This window comes from Melanerpes formicivorus, unplaced genomic scaffold (genome assembly GCF_026170545.1).
Source record: "Melanerpes formicivorus ecotype bairdi unplaced genomic scaffold, bMelFor1.0.p_v2 SCAF_130, whole genome shotgun sequence".
NCBI lineage: Eukaryota > Metazoa > Chordata > Aves > Piciformes > Picidae > Melanerpes > Melanerpes formicivorus.
Window position 1 is genome coordinate 964,760 of NW_027142482.1, and position 27,118 is coordinate 991,877.

At 54.0% G+C, this 27,118-nt stretch overlaps 1 protein-coding gene across 5 annotated transcripts; it reads left to right on the forward strand.

The window, feature by feature from the left end:
• The first annotated feature begins 392 nt into the window (after positions 1–392).
• On the forward strand, positions 393–21,456 carry PURA (purine rich element binding protein A). Of its 5 annotated transcripts, XM_068168046.1 has the most exons (4): positions 393–1,738; positions 17,822–17,887; positions 17,998–18,051; positions 20,546–21,456. In XM_068168046.1, the coding sequence occupies exon 1, from the start codon at positions 539–541 to the stop codon at positions 1,487–1,489; it is 951 nt and encodes a 316-aa protein (XP_068024147.1). In that variant the 5' UTR covers positions 393–538; the 3' UTR covers positions 1,490–1,738; positions 17,822–17,887; positions 17,998–18,051; positions 20,546–21,456. The 5 variants fall into 5 exon arrangements, with proteins under 5 accessions (XP_068024147.1, XP_068024143.1, XP_068024145.1 ...); XM_068168042.1 differs by having other exon boundaries at positions 17,998–21,456; XM_068168044.1 differs by lacking the exon at positions 17,998–18,051 and having other exon boundaries at positions 19,406–21,456.
• The last annotated feature ends 5,662 nt before the right edge of the window (positions 21,457–27,118 follow it).

Consider the following 27,118-nt stretch of genomic DNA (forward strand, 5'->3'; position numbering starts at 1 on the left):
CCCAGCACCGGAGTGGCCGCACCGGGATGGGGAAGGCGGGCGGTCTCCTCCCGGGGAGCCCGGCGAGGCTCCCGTCCCGCCCGCGGACCGCTTCATCCAGTGAGTTCCCGCCGCGCGGGACCGCTGGTAGGACGGGGAAGGGCTGTCGGTGCAGGCGCGGGGGGGGAACGACCCGGCAGCGCTGCCTGTGCGGCGGCGGCGGCCGGCGGTGCCTGGCGCGGCCGCCCGGCGGCGCGGCGCTGCTGCCCGGCTCGGCGGGGCGGCCGGCGCCGGGGGCCGCTCTCTGCCGCCTTCCCGCGCCCTCTCCTCGCTCCCGCAGATCTCGCGAGAGCGGCCGGCTGGTGGCCGCGGGGGCTGTTGCAGCAGCGGCGGCGGCGGCGGGCGGAGCGGCGGCGGCGGCGGGCGGCGGCCGCGGGAGGCCGAGGAGGAGGAGGAGGCGGCGGCGGCGGCGGCGGCGCGGGGGGGGCGCCGGGAAAGAAGCGGCGGCGGCGGCGGCCGAGGCCGAGTGGCGGCGGCGGCGGCGGCAGGCGGCGGCATCATGGCGGACAGAGACAGCGGCAGCGAGCAGGGCGGCGGCGGCGGGGGCGCGGCGGGCGCCGGGGGGCCGGGCTCGGGCGGCGGCGGCGGCGGAGGCGGCGGCGGCCCGGGCGGCGGCCTGCAGCATGAGACGCAGGAGCTGGCCTCCAAGCGGGTGGACATCCAGAACAAGCGCTTCTACCTGGACGTGAAGCAGAACGCCAAGGGCCGCTTCCTCAAGATCGCCGAGGTGGGGGCGGGCGGCAACAAGAGCCGCCTGACCCTCTCCATGTCGGTGGCTGTCGAGTTCCGCGACTACCTGGGCGACTTCATCGAGCACTACGCCCAGCTGGGGCCCAGCCAGCCCCCCGAGCTGGCGCAGGCGGCCGACGAGCCCCGGCGGGCGCTCAAGAGTGAATTCCTGGTGCGGGAGAACCGCAAGTACTACATGGATCTGAAGGAGAACCAGCGCGGGCGCTTCCTCCGTGTCCGCCAGACCGTCAACCGCGGCCCGGGGCTGGGATCCACGCAGGGCCAGACCATCGCCCTGCCGGCCCAGGGCCTGATCGAGTTCCGCGACGCCCTGGCCAAGCTCATTGACGACTACGGGGTGGAGGAGGAGCCGGCCGAGCTGCCCGAGGGCACCTCCTTGACTGTGGACAACAAGCGCTTCTTCTTCGACGTGGGCTCCAACAAGTACGGCGTCTTCATGCGGGTGAGCGAGGTGAAGCCCACCTACCGCAACTCCATCACCGTCCCCTACAAGGTCTGGGCCAAGTTCGGCCACACCTTCTGCAAGTACTCGGACGAGATGAAGAAGATCCAGGAGAAGCAGCGGGACAAGCGCGCCGCCGCCGCCGCCGCCCCCCCAGTGGGCGCCGGGGCTGAGCCACCCCCCGAGGCCGAGGCCGCCGCCGCCGCCGCCGGGGCGCCCGGCACCCTGCTGCAGGCCGAGGAGCCCGAGGAGGACTGACCGCCCGCCCCCCGGGACGAGGACTGGCCCCGCCGCCGGCGGGAGGGCGGGCGGGCGAGCGGCGGGGCGGGGGGCGCGGCGGCGGCGGCGGCGACGACGGCGGCGGCGGCGCGGAGCCCTCCCCTGTGCCCGGCGGCCCACCCCCGGCCGCGCCGCCCGCCCGGCGCCCCCCCGCCGCCCGGCAGCAGCGCCTCCGACTCGCCACCCATCGCTGGATGTTCCTCTCCACTTTACCCACCGTATCAAACAGTAAGCAGCTGCTAAAACAAAAACAAAACAACCCCCCCCCTCCCCCCCACAAAACACACACAGAAAAAAAGGTTAAAAAAAGAAAAGAAAAGAAAAGTAATAACATTATCTATGAACTGTGTTTCCTACTTGATTAAAAATATAAAGAACTGAGTGTTTATTTCCCTAATTAACCGAGAACTTTTGTACTACGTTTAAGCTATTATTATTATTAAAAGTGTTTGCAAAAATGGTCAAAAGATTAATAATATCGCTGAATTCTATATATAAAAAAGAAAAAAGAGAAAACAAAAAAAAAGAGGAAAAAAAAAGAGGAAAAAAAAAAAGAGGGAAAAAAAAAAGGGGAAAAAAAAGTTCCTTTTCATGTCGACCTTAACATTTGACTTTAGCACAAAAAAAAAAAAAAAGAAAAAAAAAACAAAAAAAAAAAGATATTTTAGAACATGTAAAAGATAATATTTTTAGTTTGGGGTTTTTTTTGTTTTGTTTTTTTGGGTTTTTTTGTTTTTTGCTTCTCATTTTTGTTAACCAAATTTCAAACCTTACCTGGAGGTTGCTATAATCTATTTGCCACCCCCCCACTCCCCTCCCCCTCTCCCCCCTTATATTACCTGTGATTAGAGATGTGTATATATATATGAGGGCTAGGCATGCTGTTGTGTCTGAGCTTTGTCTAAATGTTATGCAGAAGTTCGTAGAGTTCAAAGGTACGTAGGTTTTTTGGGGTTTTTTTGGGGTTTTTTTTTCCTTCTTTTCATTCATGCAAGGTTAAACAAAAAAAAAAAAAACAAAAACGATAAGTGCTCTCTTTTATACGATATGCATTGCATCTGGACCTTAAAAGATATAGAGATATATAGATATATATATATATATATATACAGAGAGAAAAAAAAAAGAAATGGGTCAGTGAAACTTCTGTGAACACGAAAGAAAAATTATTATTATTATTAAAAAAAAAAAGCGTTTAAATGAACCTTTTTTTTTTTTTGGCTAACTCGTGATTCTTTTTTTTTTTTTTAACGTTTGAACCAAAGTTATTCGAATAGTAAAAGGAAAAAAAAAATAAAAGCCACCGAAAAAAAAAAAAAGACTAAAGGAAAAACGAAATTAAACAAAAAAAACAAACAAACAAAAAAAAACCGACGAAACGACAAAAAAATCAACAAAAAAATCAACCAAAAAAATCAACAAAAAACGACGAAACAAAAATCAACAAAAAAAATCCGACGAAACGAAACAAAAAAAATCAACCAAAAAAAAGACGAAACGAAACAAAAAAATCAACAAAAAAGACGAAATGAAACAAAAAAAATCAACAAAAAAAACCGACGAAACGAAACAAAAAAAATCAACAAAAAAACCTGACGAAACGAAACAAAAAAATCAACAAAAAAACCCGACGAAACGAAAAACAAAATCAACCAAAAAAAATCAACACAAAAAAATAGACGAAACGAAAAAAATCAACCCCAAAAAAATCAACAAAACAAAAAGACGAAACGAAAAAAATCAACCCAAAAAAAAATCAACAAAAAAAAAAAAAGACGAAACGAAAAACAGAACAAAACGAACAAAGAGGGGGAAAAAAAAGGAAAACGACTTTTAAAAATTTTTAAAAAAAGGAGAAAAATGGGAAAAAAAAAAAAAAAAAGAGAGAAACAAATTAAAATCGAGGATTTTCCTCCCGTTCATCGTGGGTTGGTTTTTTTTTTCCTGCACCTCTTCGGTTTACAGCTGAGCATTGTCCTGACTGTATATGAGATGTACTGTTCATAATATATATATTTTTTTTATTCTGTGTACTTTAAAAAAGTACTTTAAAACCTGACGTGCAGCGGTTTATCCCCAGCCAGCCCTGTCGTCGGACGGCAGGTCGCGAAGTCTGTTTTTTTCCCTACCCCCCTACCCCCCACCCCGTGTCGCCACTTGGCGCTAGCACTGTCTGAACCCGCTGAGAGGTCCCCGCCCGGCGCTCCGCTCTCCCCCCGCCGGTGCCAGTCCCTTGCTGTAGGAAGCGGCGCGATGCTGCGGGGGTGCCCGGCCGGTGTGTGTGCGTGTGTGCGTGTGTGTCTGTTGCGGATTGCCATGTAGCTGTGGTGCTAGTTCTTAACTGGCTACATCCCTGGCGAGCCTGGCCATGCCCCGTCCCTCCCGCCCCCCAAGCCCCTTCGCTTGGCAGGCTCGGGGTGAAGCCTAGGGGCAAAAGGGGCACGGCAGATTGGTTCAGAACACTAAATCTGTCCAGGTGTGTCCTCCAAATTCAAACTACTTGTTTGTAATAATAATGAAAATAATAATTAATAATAATAATAATAATAGACTTTTACAGGTCGTTTTGTTTTGTTGTTTGGGGTTTTTTGTTATTTTTTTTTTCTTAACAAAAAAAAAGATAAAAAGTTGGTGTGCTTTTAATTGACTAACTTCTTGCTGCTGTATAGTAAAATATTAATATATTTTTATCATTAAACTGCTGCATGACTATCATTGCGAGTGAAGAGAAAATGTTCTGAAACAACGAAAAAAAAAAAAAAGATGCCTTAAAAACAGTGAAAACAAAACTTCTTCCTTTTTTTTTTGCCCCCCCCCCCCCCCCCGCCCCCTTCCTTCCTTTATTTCTTCTTTTCTTTTTTCTCGGCTTGGAATTCAGTAGAGAGCATTTCAGAGAAACTAGGATCTCGTTCCATTCGGAAGTTTGGTTGGGGGGGGGGGGTTGGTGGGGTGGGGTGTTTTTTTTTAGGGGGAATGGGATGGGACGGGATGCAATCACTTTTCTTACCGCTCTTGGCAAAGAGAGGGCACCGCCTGCGCCCGCAGGAGCTGCCAGCGCTGCCGTCCCGATGGGGCAAGGAGGGAGATTCCCAAAGGGGGGGAGGGGAGGGGGAGGGGAGGGAGAGAGAGAACCCCTTGCTTTAAAGGATCATTTCTTTTCCTGCTGTCTTTTCATTATTCCCATTTGAAATGCTAAGTTCTCTCTTTGATTTCCCTTTCGAGCTGCGCTCTAAGTGTCCACAGGAGCTGTTCCGTTGTACATCGCGGTGTTGTTCTTGCCCGCTGACGAACTTCGCTGTTAAGTGTTCCACAGAGGGTTAAAGGCGAACTGCCGGTAGCTGAGGTGTTTCTGTTTCTTTTAAGCAATCACTGGAGAAAAGAAAAAATGTTTTAAATAGCTTTAATGTGCACTTTCCTAATTCACAATAGCAAAAATAAGCTCTCGGAGTGGGTAGTGTGACGTTTGCCTTGGTTCTCGATGGCATGTTAACCGTTTGTCTGATAACTGCTTTGGGACGGAGGCTCTGGACGGGCAGTTCCATTGGTCTTTGTACTCAATTGTGATGCCTGCGGGTCTGCGTTCTCCGTGCTGCTAGTCGTAGTTAGGACACTAATTGCTTCGGTTTTGCTGCTTGATGGGTGTCTCGGTCCTGCTGTTCACTGCCCTCCCAAAAGTTGTCGCGCTGCTGAGGGACGCGGTCCGGCGCCCGTAGTTCCACGCCGCTGTGTTCTGTGTCCAGCAATAAGTAGCGGGAGGCGGTGAGAGCGCGGCGGAGTTGTCCCTCCGTGCCTCCCTGCTCCTGGGAGCGCGGCTAACCGCGCAGGCTGCTCCCGTGGTCTTCCTCGCCCGCGCCGCCCGGATCCTCCCCGGGATCCGGCTGCCTGGAGAAGGGCCCGGGCCGCGCAGTGCCACTCAAAGCAGTGCAGCCTGTCACAGCCCCGCTGGCAGCTGCTGAACAGCGTCCGAGAACTCGTGGCCAGTTTTTATCTCGTTTGGGGGTTTTACGCCGCGTGTTTCTCTGGGTTTTGGTGTTGTCGTTTTGTTTTCTTCTTTTAACTCACGTTATGTACATTCGAGGACTCGATGAATGATGCTGACGGTGAAAGACTGAAATGACTGTGAAGGCTGATGGGATTTCGCTTCTGGAGATTCGATGTGATTTCTTTTTTGGCTGTTTTCTTTTCGTGCCTGTGCTGGGGGTTGGTGTGTTGTTTTTTTCACCCCGGAGGTGCTCGGTACTTTACCAAGGCTCTAGAGTATCTCAGTATTTCAAACCAAGCCCAGAAACCCCTGTTTAATGCTAGGAGACGGAAGGTATATTTGACCATATGTGTTGCTTTTCAAACAGGCAGTGTGCTCCAATGTGCCAAGATACCCTGATTCCCGAGAAGTATGCCTTATATGTTCCTTGGTGATATGCTTTTAAACGTGTTGTAGAATACTTCCAAGAGCACGATAAAAACTACTTTGCAACGGCTGCGTGCAAGAAAACTTGAAATTCATTGCAATACTGACATTGTTTTGTCTTTGAGTTCAAGGGACGCTGTCATTTCACCGTTGAAAGGCAACCACCCTTCAGTGGGTTTATGCTGATGGCCTCCAAATTCACAGTCGCTATTTGTTTGTTCAAAACCAAACCAAACCAAACCAAACCGAACCAAAACGAACTCAAATTGCTCTGACTCTCAGAAGTTAAACGTGGAAAGAAAACAAAAGAAAGCACCCGAACGAGCCGCTGCTGATTCCTGCCCCCTTCTTTGCAGTCCCGCTGTGCGGTGGCCGCGGTGTGCGGCTGCCCCGGAGCGGGAGGCACTGCCCGGCCGGCCAGGGTAGCCCCAGGCTCGGTGCCAGGGCTTGGCCGAGCAGAGCCGCGGGACAGCCGTGCCCCTGCTCGGAAGGACAGGACACTGAGAGGCCCGGCAGAGCTTTGTCGGAAAGCTGGGTTTAGCAAGAGGAAACGCAGCCGGTAAATACCTGGCAGTGTCGCTGCGGTGCGTGTCCCTCGCAGGGGCTGAGATGTGCTTGAGGAGCGGGGGCAGCGCGGAGGGGGCTGCCAGGCGGGCAGCGGGTGCGAGGCAGCGACCACCCTGCGAGGCGAGCAGAAAGCTGCCGGGGATTTTAACCTCTGCTCAGAGCCCACCGGTAACTTCCTTTTAACCTCTGCTCGGAGCCCACCGGTAACTTCCTTTTAACCTCTGCTCAGAGCCCACCGGTAACTTCCTTTTTTTGTGTGTGTGTTTCTGGTTTTGTTTTGGATTATTATTATTATTGTTATTATTATTACTATTCTCGCTCCGGTTTAGTTGTGGGGGTTTTGTTTTGGGTTGGGGTTTTGTTTTGGGTTGGGTTTTTTTTGGCGGGGGGGAGGAGGAGCAATTACTTTGTTGCCTTTCAAAATAGCACTGTAACCACCTTTTTTTGGGGGTTGTTTCTTTTTTTTAGCTGTAGGATAACCTTTGTCCCTTCAAACTATGCAAGCTACGAGGTGTAAGTTAGGGATCAGTTAAGAGTAGTTGTTCCTATTCAACCCGACGGGGCGTCCTGCACTAACTGGAGTCAATACAAAGCTATTAGAGCGACTTGCGTGCGAACGGCGAGCTATAACCTACCTATCCTAAACGACGACTATTAACAGGACTGTGGGGGTCGGGAGGGGGGATGTTGCCTCTTCTTAACAGGGGGATTTCAGATTTTTTTCTTTATAACTGTTTCATTTTGTTTTGTTTCCATCAAACTCTTGAATATATATATATTTTTTTGTCTGGTCGGATGTTTTAGGTATTTAATGTTTAAAAAACCAAACAAAAATACTGGCCTACAGAAACAGAGGGGTTGGTCTCGAGATTAGCTGATTGTTTTTTCCCCTTTTTTCTTTTTTTTCTTTGGAGCCAAGCACATTTGTAATAAAAAAAAAGTCGATGGATCTCCACTGGTCCTGCTCACTTGTTTTCATTCCTTGTGCGTTGTAATGCAGTGGCCCCCAAGGAGAGAAACTGAGGGGGGAGAGGGGGGGAGGGAGGGAGGGAGGAGAAGGCCAAAACCAACCAGGCTGGAGGTGAGGAGGAAGTTCTTCCCCGTGAGAGTGGTGAAGCCCTGGAATGGGTTGTGCAGGGAGGTGGTTGAGGCCCTGTCTCTGGAGGTGTTTAAGCCCAGGCTGGGTGAGGCTCTGGCCAGGCTGATCTAGTGTGGGGTGTCCCTGCCCATGGAACTGTATGATCCTTGTGGTCCCTTCCAACCCTGACTGATACTAAGATAGTATGAAACATCAGCGCTAAGGCTGCAGGGCAGTGCTGCTTTCTGCACCCCGGATGGCCTATGCTCAGTGGAGATTTGGTGGATGTGCACTCCCCCCACCCCCCAAAGCACGGAGCTTATCATCCAGAAGGGTTTGTGTGCAAAGCTGCCTTGTTGGCATGGCTTCACTTCATGCTTCCACCTGCCCCCCAAAACTCTAAAGCAGCCCTTTGGGAAGGGCATTTCCCTGGCACTAAAGCAAACCAAAACCAAAGGAAGCATCATCAGTAAACTTGACATCAAGCTGGGGGCAGGAGTTGATCTGCTGGAGGGCAGAGAGGCTCTGCAGAGGGACCTGGACAGGCTGGGCAGATGGGCAGAAGCCAAGGGCAGGAGACTGAACACATCCCAGTGCCAGGTGCTGCACATTGGTCACAGCAACCCCAGGCAGTGCTACAGGCTGGGGGCAGAGTGACTGAGAGCAGCCAGGCAGAGAGGGACCTGGGGGTGCTGGTGGATGGTAGGCTGAACATGAGCCTGCAGTGTGCCCAGGCAGCCAGGAGGGCCAAGGGCATCCTGGCCTGCATCAGGAACAGTGTGGCCAGCAGGAGCAGGGAGCTCATTCTGCCCCTGTACACTGCACTGCTCAGGCCACACCTTGAGTCCTGTGTCCAGTTCTGGGCCCCTCAGGTTAGGAAGGAGGTTGAGCTGCTGGAAGGAGTCCAGAGAAGGGCAACAAAGCTGGGGAGGGGTTTGGAGCACAGCCCTGTGAAGAGAGGCTGAGGGAGCTGGGGTTGCTTAGCCTGGAGGAGAGTCAGGGGTGACCTTCTTGCTCTCTCCAACTCCCTGAAGGGAGGTTGTAGCCAGGCAGAGGTTGGTCTCTTCTGCCAGGCAGCCAGCACCAGAACAAGAGGACACAGTCTCAGGCTGTGCCAGGGGAGGTTTAGGCTGGAGGTGAGGAGGAAGTTCTCCACAGAGAGAGAGATTGCCCATGGGAATGGGCTGCCTGGGGAGGTGGTGGAGTCCCCATCCCTGGAGGTATTCAGGAGGAGACTTGCTGGGGTGCTGAGTGCCATGGGTTAGTTGTTTGGGTGGTGTTGGATTGGTTGCTGGGTTGGATGTGATGAGCTTGAAGGTCTCTTCCAACCTGGTCTGGTCTGGTCTATTCTATTCTATTCTATTCTATTCTATTCTATTCTATTCTATTCTATTCTATTCTATTCTAGGGGGCAGACATGAAAACTCAAGGGGTAACTAGAACCAACCAAATTTCCTGGGCTTTGCTAGTCCAGTGGGTGGACAACAAATCCCTCTTAGATGAAAAGGCAGCAAGGCCAAATCCTTCCATGCCTGTGCGATCCGCTCCTTCCAAACCCTGCAGCTTCCTTCTGGCTGGGATTGCTTTGCTTGAGCTGCTGGAGAGTCTCTCTCTCTCTCTCTCTCTCTCTCTCTCTTTTAACATGACACTCTCAAGAATTTTGAAGTCCTCATTTGCACTTTTTTGGGTGGTTTGGGGTGGGTTTTTTCCCCCCCTTTCCTTTTTTGTCAGGGTGACCCAAACTTTCCTTTTCTTCCTGCCCCTCCTCTCCTCTGCTGCCTGCCAGCTCCTTGTTAGCTCAGCTTGTGCAACTGGGCCATCTGGAAGGTGGTGTCCAGCCCAGTTTGAACTTCTCCAGCTAGGCTTGGTGATTTTTTGCACACATGCTTCTCTCCCTGAAGGTTTCACTCTCCTTGGCTTTCTCCCCTGAGGCATGAAGATAGGTGCAGGGACGGGGGGGTTGGTAGCAGCGCGGAGGAGCAGGCTGCAGGCAAAGCCTTGTCCAAATGTTTTGACAAAGCCAAGGAGGTAAACAAGTGAGTTCCATTTTTGTTCTTGATTCCTCCTGCTGTTGCCATCTCCTCTGCCACTTGCAACAATGAAAGATAATTTCATCCCAGAGCTTTTTTTTTTCCCCCAAGCCTGTGGTTCCTTTTACTCCACTTGCTCACACGTGATGGAGCTCACTGGCACCACAAGATGCTGTATGTGGGTTGTGAGCGTGGCAAGGAGCTCTCTATATAGAGTTCCAAGCTAGTTGAGGTTAATCTGAAGAGACTTTCAAAACTATAACTTTCTGTAAACCCCTAATCCTTGGACCTGAAGCTCATGGCCTCTCCTTTTTATTTCCTTCTTTCTTTAGTTTTTTGTTTGCGTTCTCTTTCTCTGCCCCTGTGCTCAGCACTGGTTAGGCCAAGGGCATCCTGGCCTGCAGCAGGAACAGTGTGGCCAGCAGGAGCAGGGAGGTCATTCTGCCCCTGTACACTGCACTGGTTAGGCCATACCTCGAGTCCTGTGTCCAGCTCTGGGCCCCTCAGGTTAGGAAGGATGTTGAGAGGCTGGAAGGAGTCCAGAGAAGGGCAACAAAGATGGGGAGGGATTTGGAACACAGCCCTGTGAGGAGAGGCTGAGGGAGCTGGGGTTGCTTAGCCTGGAGAGGAGGAGGCTCAGGGGTGACCTTATTGCTCTCTCCAACTCCCTGAAGGGAGGTTGTAGCCAGGAAGGGGTTGGTCTCTTCTGCCAGGCAGCCAGCACCAGAACAAGAGGACATAGTCTCAGGCTGTGCCAGGGGAGGTTTAGGCTGGAGGTGGGGAAGAAGTTCTCCACAGAGAGATTGGCCATGGGAATGGGCTGCCTGGGGAGGTGGTGGAGTCCCCATCCCTGGAGGTGTTCAGGAGGAGACTTGCTGGGGTGCTGGGTGCCATGGGTTAGTTGTTTGGGTGGTGGTTGGATTGGTTGATGGGTTGGATGTGATGAGCTTGAAGGTCTCTTCCAGCCTGGTCTGGTCTATTCTATTCTATTCCATTCCTTTCCTTTTCCTTTCCTTTCCTTTCCTTTCCTTTCCTTTCCTTTCCTTTCCTTTCCTTTCCTTTCCTTTCCTTTCCTTTCCTTTCCTTTCCTTTCCTCTCCTTTCCTCTCCTTTCCTCTCCTTTCCTCTCCTTTCCTCTCCTTTCCTCTCCTTTCCTCTCCTTTCCTCTCCTTTCCTCTCCTTTCCTCTCCTTTCCTCTCCTTTCCTCTCCTTTCCTCTCCTTTCCTCTCCTTTCCTCTCCTTTCCTTTCCTTTCAACCTTTATTAGAATAAACCAAACCAGGTTGGAAGAGACCTTCAAGATCATCGCGTCCAACCCATCAGCCAATCCAACCCACCCAAACAGCTAACCCATGGCACCAAGCACCCCATCAAGTCTCCTTCTGAACACCTTCAATGACGGCGACTCCACCACCTCCCCGGGCAACCCATTCCATAGCGCAATCACTCTTTCTGTATAGAACTTCTTCCTAACATCCAACCTGAACCTCCCCTGGCGCAGCCTGAGACTGTGTCCTCTTGTTCTGGTACTGGGTGCCTGGGAGAAGAGACCATCATCCGCCTGTCTACAACCTCCCTTCAGGTAGTTGTAGAGAGTGATAAGGTCACCCCTGAGTCTCCTCTTCTTCTTCCATTCCATTCCATTCCATTCCATTCCATTCCATTCCATTCCATTCCATTCCATTCTTCTATTCTATTAAGTGTGATCTTGAAGTGGCTGAGGGGGGTGGCCTGATGGCACGGGAAGGATGCTCCCCTGGTGTGGTAGCTGAAGGTGCTCTGGCACAGTCAGGCTGCCTGTTCTGCCCCCAGATGACCTTGGGTCAGCTCAGGGAGCCTCAGCCTGCCCTGTCCTTCCTTTTCACTTCCTGCCTTTTCCAAGCAGTTTGGTTCCTGGTGTTTTAGCAGCCTTGAGGCTTGGGGGGAAGTCAGCCTCCAGAGGGACTGCAATGCATCCTACTTCTTGCAGAATCCGAGTGGGCTGTGAGGTTTGAGTGGGCTGTGAGGCTTGAGCGGGCTGCCTGTTGCTTGTCAGTGAGGCAGGCCTGAGCAGCTGTAGATGGCAGGGAGAAGAAAATGCCAAATCAGCCATTTATAGGGAGTTGTGAGGTCCTTCTCCAACTGCATGCTGCCTATTTGATTGCAATTTGGATGGTGGTGTTGCTGTAGAAGCACACTGGGAGGGAAAGGATGAGCAGATTTGCTCTTGGCTGTGCCCTCCTGCAGGGAGATGTGGTGCCACTGGCACTCACAGAGACATTTCTTGGGGGGTACCAAGCCAGCAGTCACAGCAGAGGAGGCACTGTCCATCTGGAGGGTGGGAAAAGGCTTTCAGAGCAAGGCAGGAGGGCTGAGCAGGTAGAGGTGGATGGCTGAGGTGCCCCTTGGCTACCTTCCAGCTGTGTCACATCTGCACTGGTGTTTGGGGTCGGCAGTTCCGCCTGCGGGGGAACACGCCAGAGCCAGAGGAGAGCAGCTCTGGCAGAGGTGTGGGCACAGAGGGCTGTCAGACAGCTGATGCCAGGGGAACGTGGGGCAGGGGGGCCGTGGGGCTCGGCTCCCCAGCTGGGGCAGCGCTGCTGGGCCTGTCTCTGCAGTTGGGTGCCTGGAGCCGAGCAGCTGAGCAGCTGTGCTGTGGGCAGAGCTGGAGCATGGCACTGCTGTCTCTGTGCTGGCCGGCAGCTGTGCAGCCTCTCTGGGGCAAAGTGCCACAGGAGAGGGGGAGCTGAGTTCAGGCAGGAGTGAGGCAGCTTTGCACACAAGGACATAAGCTGGAGGTGTAGAGGAGACAGAGGACCTCTGGCCCCACTCTGTCTTTTGGGTGTTGACTGATTAAAGTGAGGCAGAGTGAGCAGCACGATAACCCTGACTGATCAGCACCGGGAGTGCTTCTTCCCCTGGAGCTGGAGAGGGCACTGGGCCTGAGCTTGCTCTGGAAGCCATCACAGATGGAGCCCTGCTGGGGGTGGCTGCAGGGTTTGTGTGCTGTGGGTCTTGTCTCATTCTGGGTGAGCAGAGGTGTCTGCAGGAGCCTTGCAGCCCAGGGGGGGCTTGTGCTTCTGCAGGGAGCTGTTCCGCTGGCCCTGCGTAGTGTGCCTTGGCTTTGTCATGGAGCATGCTCAAAGCCCTCAGCCTCATTCCTGCAGGGTTTAAGGAAGCCAAAGCCAAAGCCAGGCTCTACCAACCAGTGGGTATTAGCTCCATCAGACCAAGCTAGAGATCATGGGAGAACAAAACCCCTGGAGCACAGACAACGTGGCTGTTGGGTCCTGAGCAGCGACTCCTGTGGTGCTGAACTCAGCTCCAGCTGTGCTGACTGCTCCTGTGGACAGCCCTAGATGGAAGAGGAGGCCACCTCTGCAGGTCTCTGCCCAGTTTTGCATGTTGTCTTGAGTTCACAGCCTGTGGTGTGCTGCTCCTGTCCAGGTCAGCCACCAGCTGGAAAAGTGCTTGCTTCGAGTGGGCATCTTCTGGCTCTCCCCAGCAGGTTACTTGGCTGTAACTCAGATGGGTTTGGAGTAGATGAATTGGTTTGTTGCCCATCCCAGCATTAGCTTTGCAGAAATGCCCAGCTTAGCCTTTTCTTGGCCTTAGGCTGCATAGTGAGGGCTGGCTGCAGTGCTGGCAGTGGGAGCTGGTGGTGCCCTTTGCTGGCTGTGGTGCAGGAGGGGGTTTATTAAAGCACTGTCTTGAAGTATGCAGGAATTGAAGCAAAGCTTCATTCTTTCTGCCACAGATAAGAGGCGGGAGAGGTGTGGAGTTACAGCTGTAGCATGGCAGGATGTGTCCCTCTTGGCCAGGGAGACCTTGGAGGGAGGTGGAGCTGATCTGCTGCTCGCTGCTGGGAAGCTGGAGGGTGTCTCTTGGAGAGACTTAGCTTTGGAGGGCCAAGCCCTCTAGGTGCTGAAGCATCGTCCCAGGGAGCATGCTGACTTCTGTGGACAGCTGGTTCCTAAAGGGGGCTTGCAAACAGTGCCAGAATCCATGCTGACCCCAGTGGGCTTGGGGTTTGTGCTGGCCAGGGTGCAGAGAGCATGTGGCAGCACCCGTGGGGGACCACTTGGGTACAAGAGAGTACATTTCCCTGCTTCACATCAGTGGTTTCAGTGGTGAGGTGGGACTGTGATGCTTGTGGGAAGGTCTAGAAGCTGAGCCTGGGTTTTCAGAGACCTCTCATCCTGCTGGACTGCTGTGCAGTTGCTCCAGGGTGGGCCAGCACAGGCACACAGGGGCTGGGGGGCTGGTGTGCAAGGACACCTGAGTCGTGGGGTCCCTGCTGGCACCTTCTCTGCTCCCCAGTGCCATGTGCTGGTGTGGCTGGTGCTGAGGTGAAGCTGCAGGCACTGTGTAGTGCCTGGAGGAGGCTAAGTCTGTGTGAGATACACGTCTGGGTAGTTTGTACTGGGAGCTGAGGGTGGAGAAAATGAGCAGGGCCAGCTTTGTGCACTGCTGGTGTCTTGGTTTGTGGCTGCAGCTCAGGTCGGTGCTCACCACACCTGCAGTGCCCTGCAGCTGCTTTGCCAGCCCCAGACAAGGACTGGGCTGGTCCTAACTCATGACTGTGGTGGGCCAGAGTGCAGCACAGCGTTTGTGCTGCTTGGGCAGGACCTGTCTGGATGGGACCCCATTGCTCTCCACAGCTCCCTGCGAGGAGGCTGCAGTGAGGTGGGGGTTGGGCTCTGCTCCCTGGTCTCAAGTGATAGAAGGAGAGGAAATGGCCTGAAATGTGCCAGGGGAGGGGCAGCTTGGAGAGGAGGGAAACTTTCTCTCCTGCAAGAGTGCTCAGGGCTTGGCACAGGCTGTCTGGGGAGGTGGGGGAGTGCCCATTCCCAGAGGTGCTCCAGACCCCTGTGGCCATGGCACCTGGGGCCATGGTGTGATGGCCATGGTGGTGTTGGGTTGATGGTTGGAGCTGATGATCTCAGAAAGCTTCTCCAGCCCTCTGAGCTCTGTGGTTCTGTGATCTCAGAGCTGTGATGACTGTTTGAAGATGAGCCCTGGTGGTTCCAGTGTGTCTCTGCCCCAGGCTGGGCTCACTGCAGTGCCTCCCTAGGGCAGAGCTTTCGTTTCTCCACGCTCTGCCTGGTTGCACAGCAGCTTGCCCTGCAGTGCAAGCTGATGGCTTTATTGCCTGCAGCCTGCTGAGGCCTGGAATTTGCTTTTCATGGGCTTGTCTTCTGCTGAGGCATCTGCTGTGGGCAGAGGAGCTCAAACCAGCAGCTCCTTGGCATCAGTGTGTCAGTGCCAGCTGTTCTGGGCTCCCCCAGACTCACCTGGGAATCGAGAGCTGGGTGCTGGGTTTTCAAGGGCCAGCATTCCCCTTCTGCATCAGCCCAGCAGAAGCAGGGGCAGCTGTCTCACTTCTAGGCAGGCTGTGAAGCCTTGCTGACCTGACAGCAGTGCAAGAAATGCCAGGGCTAGGCAGCATGGATAAAGGATGTAGTGAAGTCTGGTATTTAAACCTCCCACTCAAGTGATGCTGGGGAGAGCTGGCAGCGTAGCATTGGCTCCTCAGGAGCTGTGTGGGCAGGGCAACTGGAGAAAAATGCTGGGTGAGCAGCATCAGAGGTACAGAGCTGTAAATGGGGTCAAAATGTGCTTTTATTGAGAGTTATTTCTTTTAAGTAACAGCTGGTGGCAAGATGGCCTCTGCCAGGGGCTGCTGCAGGGCAGCTCTCAGGGGCACAGGAGCTTCCTTGCAGTAGTAACTCCAAACTCAGCACTGCAGACTCGTGGTGCTGTCACCTCTGCTTTCATGCCCACACAGGGTGGGGTTTGTGGATAGGTCTTTGACAGTGCTGCTGTGTTCACAGGCTCCTTTGGCCCTCCAGAAACCCAAATGTTGCTTCTGAGCTGCAAAAGTCAGCCAGAGTCCTGGGAAATGCACCCCTGCAGGCTCCTGCAAGGCCACACATGGCTGGCCTTGTCCAGTGAAAGCCTCTCACTGGTGGCTTAAAGTAACTCAACCCAGAATCCATTAACAGTCACTCTGTTCTGAGTTTAAAGGTGGACTTTCTGTGGTCATCCAGCAAAAGCCCAGCTTGGCTGTGGGAATCAGAGAGTATTGCCTTACCTGCCCTGGGACCTGCTCACAGGAGTGCAGAGAGAGCCTTGCCAGGGAGTACTGCCTGGTAAAACACCATGGAGTGCAGCAAGTGGGAGTGCTCTGAGCTCCACAAAGCCAACACTGCCAGGCTGGTGGAGAGGAGATGGCACTAAATCCTCTGCAGAGAGCCATGGGCACTCCTGGCCTTGGCACTGGATGCTTTGCCTCTCACTTGTGGAAACTGCACTCACAACTGGGTGAGATCGAAGGGGAGAGATGGGTTTAGTGCTAAAGCCTTGGCTGAGGAGTTGTTCTGTGGCCTGGAGATGCCTCCAGAAGCTGGGAAAGCAGAGGGTTTGGTCATGGGAAGTAGAGGCTCCACTGCTGAAGATGAGGAGGTCTGTCTGATGAGGTAGCCAAGGGTCCTGGAAAACATCAGAGTGGTTTGGGGCAAGCCCGAGGCTGCCTTCTCACAGCTAAGTTTGTGTGCCAGGGAAGAAGAGAGAATTGAGGGCATGGCCTGGATGTGTTCCTGTGTGACCCTGCTCTGGTAGGGGGATTGGTTGAAGGAGTTGAGGCTGTTCAGTCTGGAGAAGAGAAGGCTCTGAGGTGACCTCATTGTGGCCTTCCAGGATCTGCAGGGGGCTACAGGAAGGCTGGGGAGGGACTGCTCAGGATCTCAGGCAGTGATAGGACTACAGGGCTGTTAAAAGCAGCTTAGCATGCTCCATGTGTAACCAACATCCTGAGGTTGAATTATTGGGGTGGGGTTTTTAGTTCAAGTATTGAACAGGGCACTGGGACTTGCAGAGCAGCAGCTCTCAGCTGGGTGGAGAATCACCTGGTCTTTATTTAGGTGTTCTGAAAGGCTTTTATCTAAGCCCTCCAAAGGAGGCATTCAGAACTGTGCTTGTAATGAGAAGAGAGGTGTGGAGACCTTCTGATGTGGGCAGCATAAGGGGACAAAAGTCAAGTTAGGGAGGGTGAGCAAAGGCTTCCAAGCCTGCATCTTGAGTGGATCTTCATCATTTAAGCAAAGGAGTTTCCTCTGGGAAACCTCTTGATTTGTTAAAGCCAAAGCTGTCAGATGGGATGGCATTCAACAAGTCCAAGTGCCAGGGGCTGCACATTGGCCACAGCAACCCCAGGCAGAGCTGCAGGCTGGGGGCAGAGAGGCTGAGAGCTGCCAAACAGAGAGGGACCTGGGGGTGCTGATTGACAGCTGCCTGAACATGAGCCTGCAGTGTGCCCAGGGGGCCAAGAAGGCCAAGGGCATCCTGGCCTGCATCAGGAACAGTGTGGCCAGCAGGAGCAGGGAGCTCATTCTGCCCCTGTACACTGCACTGCTTAGGCCACACCTCGAGTCCTGTGTCCAGCTCTGGGCCCCTCAGGTTAGGAAGGACATTGAGAGGCTGGAAGGTGTCCAGAGAAGGGCAACAAAGCTGGGGAGGGGTTTGGAACACAGCCCTGTGAGGAGAGGCTGAGGGAGCTGGGGTTGCTTAGCCTGGAGAGGAGGAGGCTCAGGGGAGACCTCATTGCTCTCTGCAACTCCCTGAAGGGAGGTTGGAGCCAGGCAGAGGTTGGTCTCTTCTGCCAGGCAGCCAGCACCAGAACAAGAGGACACAGTCTCAGGCTGTGCCAGGGGAGGTTTAGGCTGGAGGTGGGGAAGAAGTTCTCCACAGAGAGAGAGATTGGCCATGGGAATGGGCTGCCCAGGGAGGTGGTGGAGTCCCCATCCCTGGAGGTGTTCAGGAGGAGACTTGCTGGGGTGCTGGGTGCCATGGGTTAGTTGTTTGGGTGGTGTTGGATTGGTTGATGGGTTGGATGTGATGACCTTGGAGGTCTCTTCCAACCTGGTCGATTATATTCTATCCAAGCCCCTGCAGGACCAGCTGGGGGGGGGTGGGGGGGGGTGGGGGGGAGGAATCCAGAAAGCAATGCAGACTCTGAGGCAAGGCAAGGAAAGAAACACAACTTCTCCTTTCACCACAAGGCTTCTGGTTGGAGCAGGCCGGGTGCCCGAGGCGCCGCCAGGCGTGGGGGTGCTGCAGGGCAGCCCTCAGCCGCTGCCCAGGGCCGGTGGAGGTCAGGAGGTCAGGCTTTTTTTGGGGTGGTTTTTGACTCTTCTCCACATAAACGAATATGTAGCAGTAATCCTGTGTTTCTGTTTTTGTTTTTTGGCAGACTTTTACCAGTAAATATCGGTTTACCCCTGAAACCAGAAGCCCTAAACATACCTTTGTTTATAAGGTCAGTTGTCATTTTGTCTCTCTCCTTCCCCACTTCCCCGCCCCCCAACCCAGCACCCCCCCACCCCCACCCCCAGCAGGTGATTGAAAGGTCCCAAGTTTTCTCCCTAGCTCTGCTCTGCACCTCTGGGAACTGGAGCCTGCAGGACCTAGAGCCTTCTGTTGGTAATGTAGACCCTAGGTTGCAAGCCCTTGTGCCCCTCCACAGCCTGCTGGCAGGGACAGAGGTGCTTCCCCCCCCACCCCCACCCCAGCCCCTCTGGGAGCTGGGAGAGAGCCCTGCAAGTGCAGCAATGGCTGAGGGTAGGTCTCTCACAAAGCATCCTCAGGCTTGGGGCTGAGACAAAGATTTCTCCAACAATATGCACTAAAAGGGGGGCGGGGGGGGGGGCGGAGAGCCATTTTGATTTCACAGTGAACAGGCCTGGGGGAGGGAAGGGTGGGAGAGGAACTGGCAACATTTCCCCCTCATCCCCCCCTTTATCTCTTCTCATTCACTGCTGGAAGGCAGGTGTGAGGTGCAGGGAGGGAGACAATCTGACTGGTGCCCTTCCTGATCTCATAAAATAAAGGCTCCCAGGTGACCTCATTGTGGCCTTCCAGGATCTGCAGGGGGCTACAGGAGGGCTGGGGAGGGACTGCTCAGGATCTCAGGCAGTGATAGGACTAGGGGCAATGGAATGAAGCTGGAGGTGGGGAGATTCAGGCTGGAGGTGAGGAGGAAGTTCTTCCCTATGAGAGTGGTGAAGCCCTGGAATGGGTTGTGCAGGGAGGTGGTTGAGGCCCTGTCTCTGGAGGTGTTTAAGCCCAGTCTGGATGAGGCTCTGGCCAGGATGATCTAGTGTGGGGTGTCCCTGCCCATGGCAGGGGGGTTGGAACTGGATGATCCTTGTGGCCCCTTCCAACCCTGTCCGATACTATACTACTCTGAAACTCTTCCTCCTGGGCTGGGAGAAAGGGCAAGTGAAAGAGCTGATCCTTCATGGGGGTGTAGGAGCCCCAGAGCATCTGGCAGCTTTCACTGGCAGTAGGTCATGTCTCAGAGCCTTGGGTTCCCCCAGGAGAAATCGACCTGGGAGCCATGAAGCCTCTCTTTTGGTTTCACCCTCGTGTGTGCAGGGCCAAACACCAGGGGTGATGCCAATGTCACCAAACAGAGAAGCTGGCAAGGAACAGAAAATGAGTTGACTGCACAGTCCCAGCCAGGGTTTTCTTTCTCCCAAGCAAACAAAACGTTCAGAACCCCCCTTCCCCCCCCCCCCAAACCTTATCCCAGCCCTGACCCCCAGAATGCCACCCCCCCAGGAGCAAGCCAAAGAGGGTCTGCTGCTGTCGGTGGTGGTTAGCAGGAGCGCCCTGGGCTGAGCTGCAGGCCCTCAAGGAGCACCAGCAGCCAATTTCCTCCTAAGGACCCCAAAAGCTGAGGGTGTTGAGTGCAGCTGGAAGCTCCTGCAGCCTGAGGGGAGCCCTTCCAGCTGTGCACTTCGAGCTGAAAACTCCCTTTCCTCCCCTCTTGCAGCCTGGGTGGTGCCAATCCCTGGCAGTTCTGTAACACAACTTTAATCTCAGCACTCCAGCCCGGCCCTACCTTCCCTTCAGCCACCCTGCAGAGGACTCCTGTTGCCAGCTTGGCACTCTAAAGCTGCACCCCCACCCCCAGGAGCCACTTTGGCTTGCACAGAGGCAGTGCCAGGCTCCCCTCTCTAGCCCTAATGGACAGATCACACTGCACTGCACTGCACCTTTCTAATGAACTGTTCCTGTGTTGGTAATCCCCTTGTGAGCCCAAACTGGAGCAGAGACCCTGCTGAAGGTCATACATCAGTCTGGATCCTTTCCCTTATTGTAAATACTGTCATTTTATAACCCACTGTCAATACTTTATGAACTGTAGAGGTGTTCCACAGAGTTTAACCCCTGGTAGTTGGTTTATTTCGAGGTGTTAACGTTGCAGCCAACCTTGCATTGCCTTCTGATGTGAGGTTCACTTTTCAGCATGCAAGGCAGTGATTTGAGGGCAGCACTGGAGAGATTAAGAGGGAAAACCAAGTCTCACTCTTAATCTGGGCCTACTGACCCCCTTGACTCCCAGTCTGGGGTTGGTTTAAGGGAACCTTAGGAGTTTTCAAGAGCTCATGATTCTCTGCAGCTGGATTGGAGCACTTCTTGGGCTGTGCAATGTGGAAGGAGTCTGCTTGCAAGCTCCCAGCCTGTGCAGGATGAAGTATTTATTTTGAGCAAAGGGACACTGTCAGATCCACTGTAGAGCCTTGCTTTGGGGAGGGGGGAGAACGCCCCCAGCAGCTCTCCCCCCCTCAGTGCATGTGTGCTACCTCCTCTTTATTTGCAAGGGGAAAAGTCCTTCCCTTGTCGGTGTGGGTGTTTGGCTGGCAGCATCCCCACACCACCTTGCAACCCCTGTGGCCGCTGCCAGCATTCTCCTGGCCCCGGCGCCGCCGCCGCTGCTGCTGCTGCAGCCCTGCCCTGCCCTGCCCGGCGCTGCCTGCAGTTGGAGCTGGGTGTGGGACGCCTGGAGGTGCACAGGGGGCTGGAAGGTGCCAATTTTTGACCAAAGGGGGTTTGGGTTTTTTTGTCTTTTTCTTTTCTTTCTGGGCTTTTGTTTTGTTTGGTGTTTTAACACTCTCTCTCTCTCTTTTAGCCTGATGGTGTCCCTTTAGCAGCATAAAGATGTTCTACCTTCTCTGAAACACCACTTTTGTGAGGCAGGGGAGAGGATTGGGCTCTGATCATGTTTGCAATATAACCTGCCTAAAAAATACCCCCCCCAAAAAAAGGGAAAAAGATAAAGAAAGAAAGAAAGAAAGGGGGAAATACCACCCCCCAAAGCTGTCCCAAGCTTTCCCAGCAGTGGGTTGTGGTTTATTTTTCTTCTCCTGAGTGTCAAAGTTAATCTTGGACCAGAGATGTGCCAATCTGTACTGCTCTGTTGTAGTGTTAACACTTAGGCTCCCTCCAGCCCTCTCCTAACTATATACTGTAACAGTATACTTTGTACAGATCGATTGCAGACTGACTTGGAAAGCTGAAATAAAGCAGGCAGACCCAATAAAGATCTTTATTTTCCATCTGACTATGTAAGAAGCTGTTCATTCTTTTGGTTTTTAGTGCACTGCTGTACCAAGCCTTCAGAACCACTGATCTCTGCAGCTCCTAGGATGCTTGCCCGGGACTGTGTGTGTGTGTCCTGCTGTGTTGATGAGTACGTGCCAACGGTGGAGGTCGTTGCTTTTAGGCACCCCCAGGGAGAAGTTCTCTGCTGTTCACTCTCTGTTCTCTGACCAAAAACCAAACCAATAAACAAAGGAAAAAAAACAACCACCACCACCACCACCCCCCCCAAGGCATGTGTTTGTGAACAGTGTCCACCCAAGCTCTGCCACCCCACTCTCACATCAGCTTGCACCGTGCCAGGATGGGAGGATTTGCCTGCGCGCCCCCCCCGGTCCGCGCTGGCATCGTCGGGGAGCGCTTCGGACGTGCGTCCTTGGGGCTGTGTTGTGTCGAGCAGGATGAGAACACCCCAGCTGTGGCACCCACCAGAGACAAACCCACCCCCCCCCCCCTTCGTGTACAGTAGTGTGGAGACCTCTACTCAGCCTGCCACCAAGGATAGATTCTTATTTTTCTGAATGGCCCCTTTAAGGAGAAGCAGAAAGCGTTGTGTTTGCAGGCGACCCGGGCTGGTTACATGGAGTTCCCAAATAAACTATTGGACCTAAGACGGCTCTTGGCGGTGCTGATTTGTGGGGCTGCAGATCCTGCTGGCACAGCTCTCTCCTCACCTCCCGCTGCTCTTCACAATCTCCCAAACAAGGGCTTGCTTTGGTTTGGTTTGGATTTGGGTTTGGATTTGGGTTTGGTTTGGGTTTGGGTTTGGTTTCATTTTGGTTTGGGTTTGGGTTTTGCTTTTGGTTTCATTTTGCTTTTGGTTTTGGTTGGTTTTGGTTTGGATTTGGTTTTGGTTTGTTTTCATTTTGGGTTTGGTTTGGGTTTGGCTTTGGGTTTCATTTTTAATAGAATAGAATAGAATAGAATAGAATAGAATAGAATAGAATAGAATAGAATAGAATAGACCAGGTTGGAAGAGACCTTCAAGATCATCGCGTCCAACCTATCACCCAACACCACCTAATCAACTAACCCATGTAACCAAGCACCCTGTCAAGTCTCCTCCTGAACACCTCCAGCGACAGCGACTCCACCACCTCCCCGGGCAGTCCATTCCAATGGGCAATCACTCTCTCTGTGTAAAACTTCCTCCTGACCTCCAGCCTGAACTTCCCCTGGTGCAGCCTGAGACTGTGTCCTCTTGTTCTGGTGCTGGCTGTCTGGGAGAAGAGGCCAACCTCTGCCTGTTTACAACCCCACTTCAGGGAGTTGTAGAGAGCAATAAGGTCACCCCTGAGTCTCCTCCTCTCCAGGCTAAGCAGCCCCAGCTCCCTCAGTCTCTCCTCATAGGGCTTGTGGGTTTGGTTTTGGTTTGGGTTTGGGTTGGGTTTGGGTTTGGTTTGGGTTTGGTTTCATTTTGGGTTTAGTTGGGTTTGGTTTAGTTTTGGTTTTGGTTTCATTTTGGTTTGGGGTTTGGTTTCATTTTGGTTTTGGGTTTGGTTTCATTTTGGTTTTGGGTTTGGTTTCATTTTGGGTTTGGTTTGGTTTTGGTTTTGGTTTGTTTTCATTTTGGGTTTGCTTTGGGTTTGGCTTTGGGTTTCATTTTGGGTTTGGTTTGCGTTTGGGTTTGGTTTAGGTTTCATTTTGGTTTGGGGTTTGGTTTCATTTTGGTTTTGGGTTTGGTTTAATTTTGGGTTTGGTTGAGTTTGGGTTTGGTTTCATTTTGGTTTTGTTTGGTTTTGGGTTGGGTTTGGGTTGGTTTGGTTTGGTTTTGGGTTGGGTTTAGTTTGGTTTGGGTTTGGGTTTGGTTTGGTGTTCCCAATGCATCCTGGTGTTTTAAATCAGGCTCTGAGGAAGAAGCAAAGCCTGCCTCTGCCTGCCAGGGCTGCCAGGGCTGCCAGCTAACCCCTCCACCTCCCAGACGACTGCTGCTGTTGCTCAGAATGCCCTGGACTGGAAGGCCTGTGGCAGAAGGGGCTGCCTGCTGTGGCTTCCTCTGGCCTGACTCCTGCAAAGCTTTGGGATAGATGTAGATCATCCTTCACAGAATCAGCTTCTCCTGGCCTGACTCCTGGAAAGCTTTGGGATAGATGTAGATCATCCCTCATGGAATCAAGCTGTCTGGCAGTTGCAGCACGGCTGGGACCTGCTGGCTGCTGTTCCAGGGTGGTGGGAGAGCACCACACCCCCGGCCCCAGCCCCTGCTGCAGGCAGCCACAAGATGAGCAGCATGGAAGTTGGAAGCAAAATGGGTGGGGGATGCCTTCCCTCCAAGCACCAGAGACCTGGGGTTGCTCTCTGACGTCGAGGAGCTGGTCCCAAAACCCCTCCAGTGCCCTGGGGTGGGGGTGGAGTAGGGGATGACCAGCCTGGCAAGGTGCCCGGTTGCAGATGCAGGCAGCAGCAGCAGGCAGCAGCTGCAGGTGCTTGGCATTGCAGAGAGCCTGCCCTCTCTCTGGAAACTGGAGGCATAGATGATGCAGGAAGAAAAGAAGTGGACAGGTTGGCCTTCTGTGACGTAGGAAAGCAGAGCAGGTCCTTCTGCAGCAGCTGTCAGCACCATCACTGCTTACAGGGAGAGGTGAGTGGAAAGCCAGCTGAGCTGCTTGAACCAAGGAGTGCCCTGGGTGTGCTTGGAGCAGGGACTGCTCTGCATTTCAAGAGACAGCTCACTGCAAGGAGGAGGCATAAAGGTGAACTTGAGCCATCTCCAAGAGCTTCCCTTTCAACCCAGCAGAGCATGGTACCTGCCTGTGCAACAGACACTCGTGTTCCCTGTGCCTGCCAGAAGCGTCGCCCGGGGCGAGCCTGCCCCTGCCCCCACACCGCAGTATCCCTGCATGGCTGGGGGTGGAAGGGACCTCTGAAGATCACAGAATCTGTTGGGTAAGAAGGGACCCTCAAAGGTCATCTTGTCCAACCCCTCTGCAGTAGCAGGGACATCCCCAACCACAACAGGATGCTCAGAGCCCCATCAAGCCTGACCTTGAATGCCTGCAGGGGTCACACCTCAACCACCTCCTTGGCCAACCTGTTCCAGTGTTCCACCACCCTCACAGCAAAGAATTTCTTCCTAATGCCCAAACTGAATCTACCCTGCTCCGCTTTCAAACCATTCCCTCTCATCCTGTCACTGCCAGCCCTTGTCAAAAGTCCCTCCCCAGCTGTCCTGGAGCCCCCTTCAGGGACTGGGAGGCTGCTCGAAGGTCTCCCTGGAGCCTTCTCCAGGCTGAACAGCCCCAACTCTCCCAGCCTGTCCCCAGAGCAGGTCTGGGCCCTTCTTGCCCCACATCTTTCAGATCTCCATAAACACTGATCAGATCCCCCCTCAGGCTGTTCTCCAGCCCCAGGTCTCTCAGCCTTTCCTCACTGGACATGTTGCAGTCCCTTCATTATCCCTCTCAGCCCCATTTCACTCTGCAGCTCTCTCGTGGAGCAGAGCAGGCAGAACCTGCAGATGAGAGCCCTGTGCTGCAGGAGCTGGGCAGCACAGCCCCAGCCAGGGTCACTCCCAGCCCACAGCCAGGCTGAGCTTCATCCTGCTGAGGACACAGCAACTGCTGCTTCTTCTTCTTCTTCTTCCCTGCAGTGGTGGAAGCTCTAGTGCTGGCATCTCTAACACATTTGTCTGCAGAGCAGTCAGGGTCTCTGCTAGGATGTTTAACAGAGATTAAAGAGAGCAGGCAGCTGCAGAGGGAGTTCCAGGGGGAGAGGCACTGCAACCCTCACCTTCCTGCAGCACCTCTGAGGGCTTGTGCCACAGCTGAGCTTTCACTGCAGCCTCTCTACCCTGCAGGGGCATAGTTGGGGTTTGTTTTCTTGCCTGGCCACCACTTTCCATGCAGCATAGCAGACATCCTGCTGAAAGCCTGGGATGGGCCACCACTTTCCTCCCCAGGCTTCTGGCTTCTTCCAAGGCAGGAGAATCAGGGCAGATGATCCCAGGAGATGCTGGAAGATGCTGCATCACACAGCAAGCCCTGCTGCTGTCCTCTCAGGACCATGGGCCCAGCCAGGTGGGATTGTTGGAGCACATGGGTGCTCCTCAGAGACCTTGGGGCTCCTCTTGTTCCAGCAGGGTGAGACTCATTTTCTCTGGGTGTCTCAGACAGCAGTTTGGATAATCTGTGACACAGCAGACACCATTGCCACATCCTAGTATTTGTCGAAGCTGGCTGCAGTGCAGAGTAGTGGGGAAGGAAGGGGGCTGTGAGAGAGACCCTGCGAGCATCCCCAGCGGAGCCGGCTCTGTGCCGTGCCCCGGAGCCCTGCCGCAGGAGCTCACACGTGGGCGGCAAAGTAGGGCAACTGCTCGGCTCCCAGGGCTGTCCTGGCCGCACGGCGATGGAATCAGGGACACGCAGAGGAGTTTGCTGCAGAACCTGCCAGCGAGGTGGGACACGAAGTGCCCGGGGGTGCCCGGTGGCTACCAGAGCGGGGCCCGACCCGGTGCCGGCGCAGGTGTCCCGGCGAAGAGCCCGGGGGGATGCAGAGCAGAAAGGAGAGGGGGAAAGGGCAGCAGTGAGGGAGGGAATTAACCAGCAGAGGGCACGTAGGTATTGCTCTTGCTGAACGAGCGGTGCTCCTCGCAAGACGCCAGCTCGGGATTGCCTGGCAGCGCACATCCAAGCCCGGCTCACGGCTGGCACGGAGAGCAGAGGAGAGCACTCAGGAGGCGTTTGGGAAGTCAGGCGCGACCGCGGACTCGCTAGCAGGACGCCGAGCACGGAGCTTTCCTTCCAGGCTTCCCGAGGGTCTGTGGCTGGGTCTCCACTCTGCCTTGTCCAGCCAGGTGCACGCTGGACCTTGACCTGTGTGGTACCCAGGGAGCCTGGCACAGGGGGGAGAAGCCTTCTCACCCCTCTGTCCCGCTGGCTGCGAACACAGAATTGTCAGGGTTGGAAGGACCTCAAGGCCCAGCCAGTTCCAGCCCCCCTGCCATGGGCAGGGACACCTCACACTGCAGCAGGTTGCTCACAGCCACCTCCAGCCTGGCTGCAAACACCTCCAGGGATGAGGCTGCCACCACCTGCCTGGGCAGCCTATGCCAGGCTCTCACCACCCTCATGGGGAACAACTTCTTCCTAACATCCAGCCTGCATCTACCCACTTCTAGTTTTGCTCCATTCCCCACCAAGTCCACCCCACACCCTAAAAAGTCCCTCCCCAGCTTTCTTGTAGTCCCCCTGGAAGGCCACCAGAAGGTCTCCTGGGAGCCTTCTCCTCTCCAGCCTGCACAACCCCAACTCCCTCAGTCTGTCCTCACAGCAGAGCAGCTCCAGCCCTCTGCTCCTCCTCCTGGCCCTTCTCTGGACATCTTCCAGCACCTCCAGATCCTTCCTGGCACAGAGGCTCCAGAACTGGACCCAGAGCTCCAGCTGTGGTCTCAGCAGAGTGGAGCTGAGGGGCAGAATCCCCTCCCTGGCCCTGCTGGCCACACTTCTGCTGCTGCAGCCCAGGCTCTGCCTGGCTCTCTGGGCTGCAAGTGCTCACTGCTGGCTCCTGTTGAGCTTCTCCTCCCCCAGCACCCCCAAGGCCTTTTCTCCAGGGCTGCTCTCCAGCCAGCCCCTGCCCAGCCTGTCTCAGTGCCTGGGATTGCCCTGAGCCAGCTGCAGGACCTTGCCCTTGGTCTTGTTGAACCTCCTGAGGTTGGCTTGGGCCCAGCTCTGCAGCCTGCCCAGGTGCCTCTGGATGGATTGGATGTGGCACTTGGTGCCATGGTCTGGTCATGAGGGCTGTGGTGCCAAGTTGGACTCGATGATCCTCCAGGTCTCTTCCAGCCTTGGTGAGACTGTGAGGCTGTGAAAGAGAACTTTTCTGGCTTGGGGAATTGCTTCTAAGGCCCAGGGGCAGCAGCCTGTGAGGAGCCACATGTTTGCTGCAGCATGCAGGCACCGCTGCCTGGGTGGGGTAGGGACAGAGTGGGTGGTGGGGAGGGGAGGCCATGTGAGGTTCTCCCATCCTGACCTGCCAAGCAAGTGCCCTCCTCACTGCAGCTGGAGCTATGAGCTTTGCTGGGAGTAGATTCCTTCATGCTCCTAGGCTGGGCTGATTACTTGCAGTTAGCAATTAATTAGTGTCTCTTTTGGCAGTGCCTTGTCCC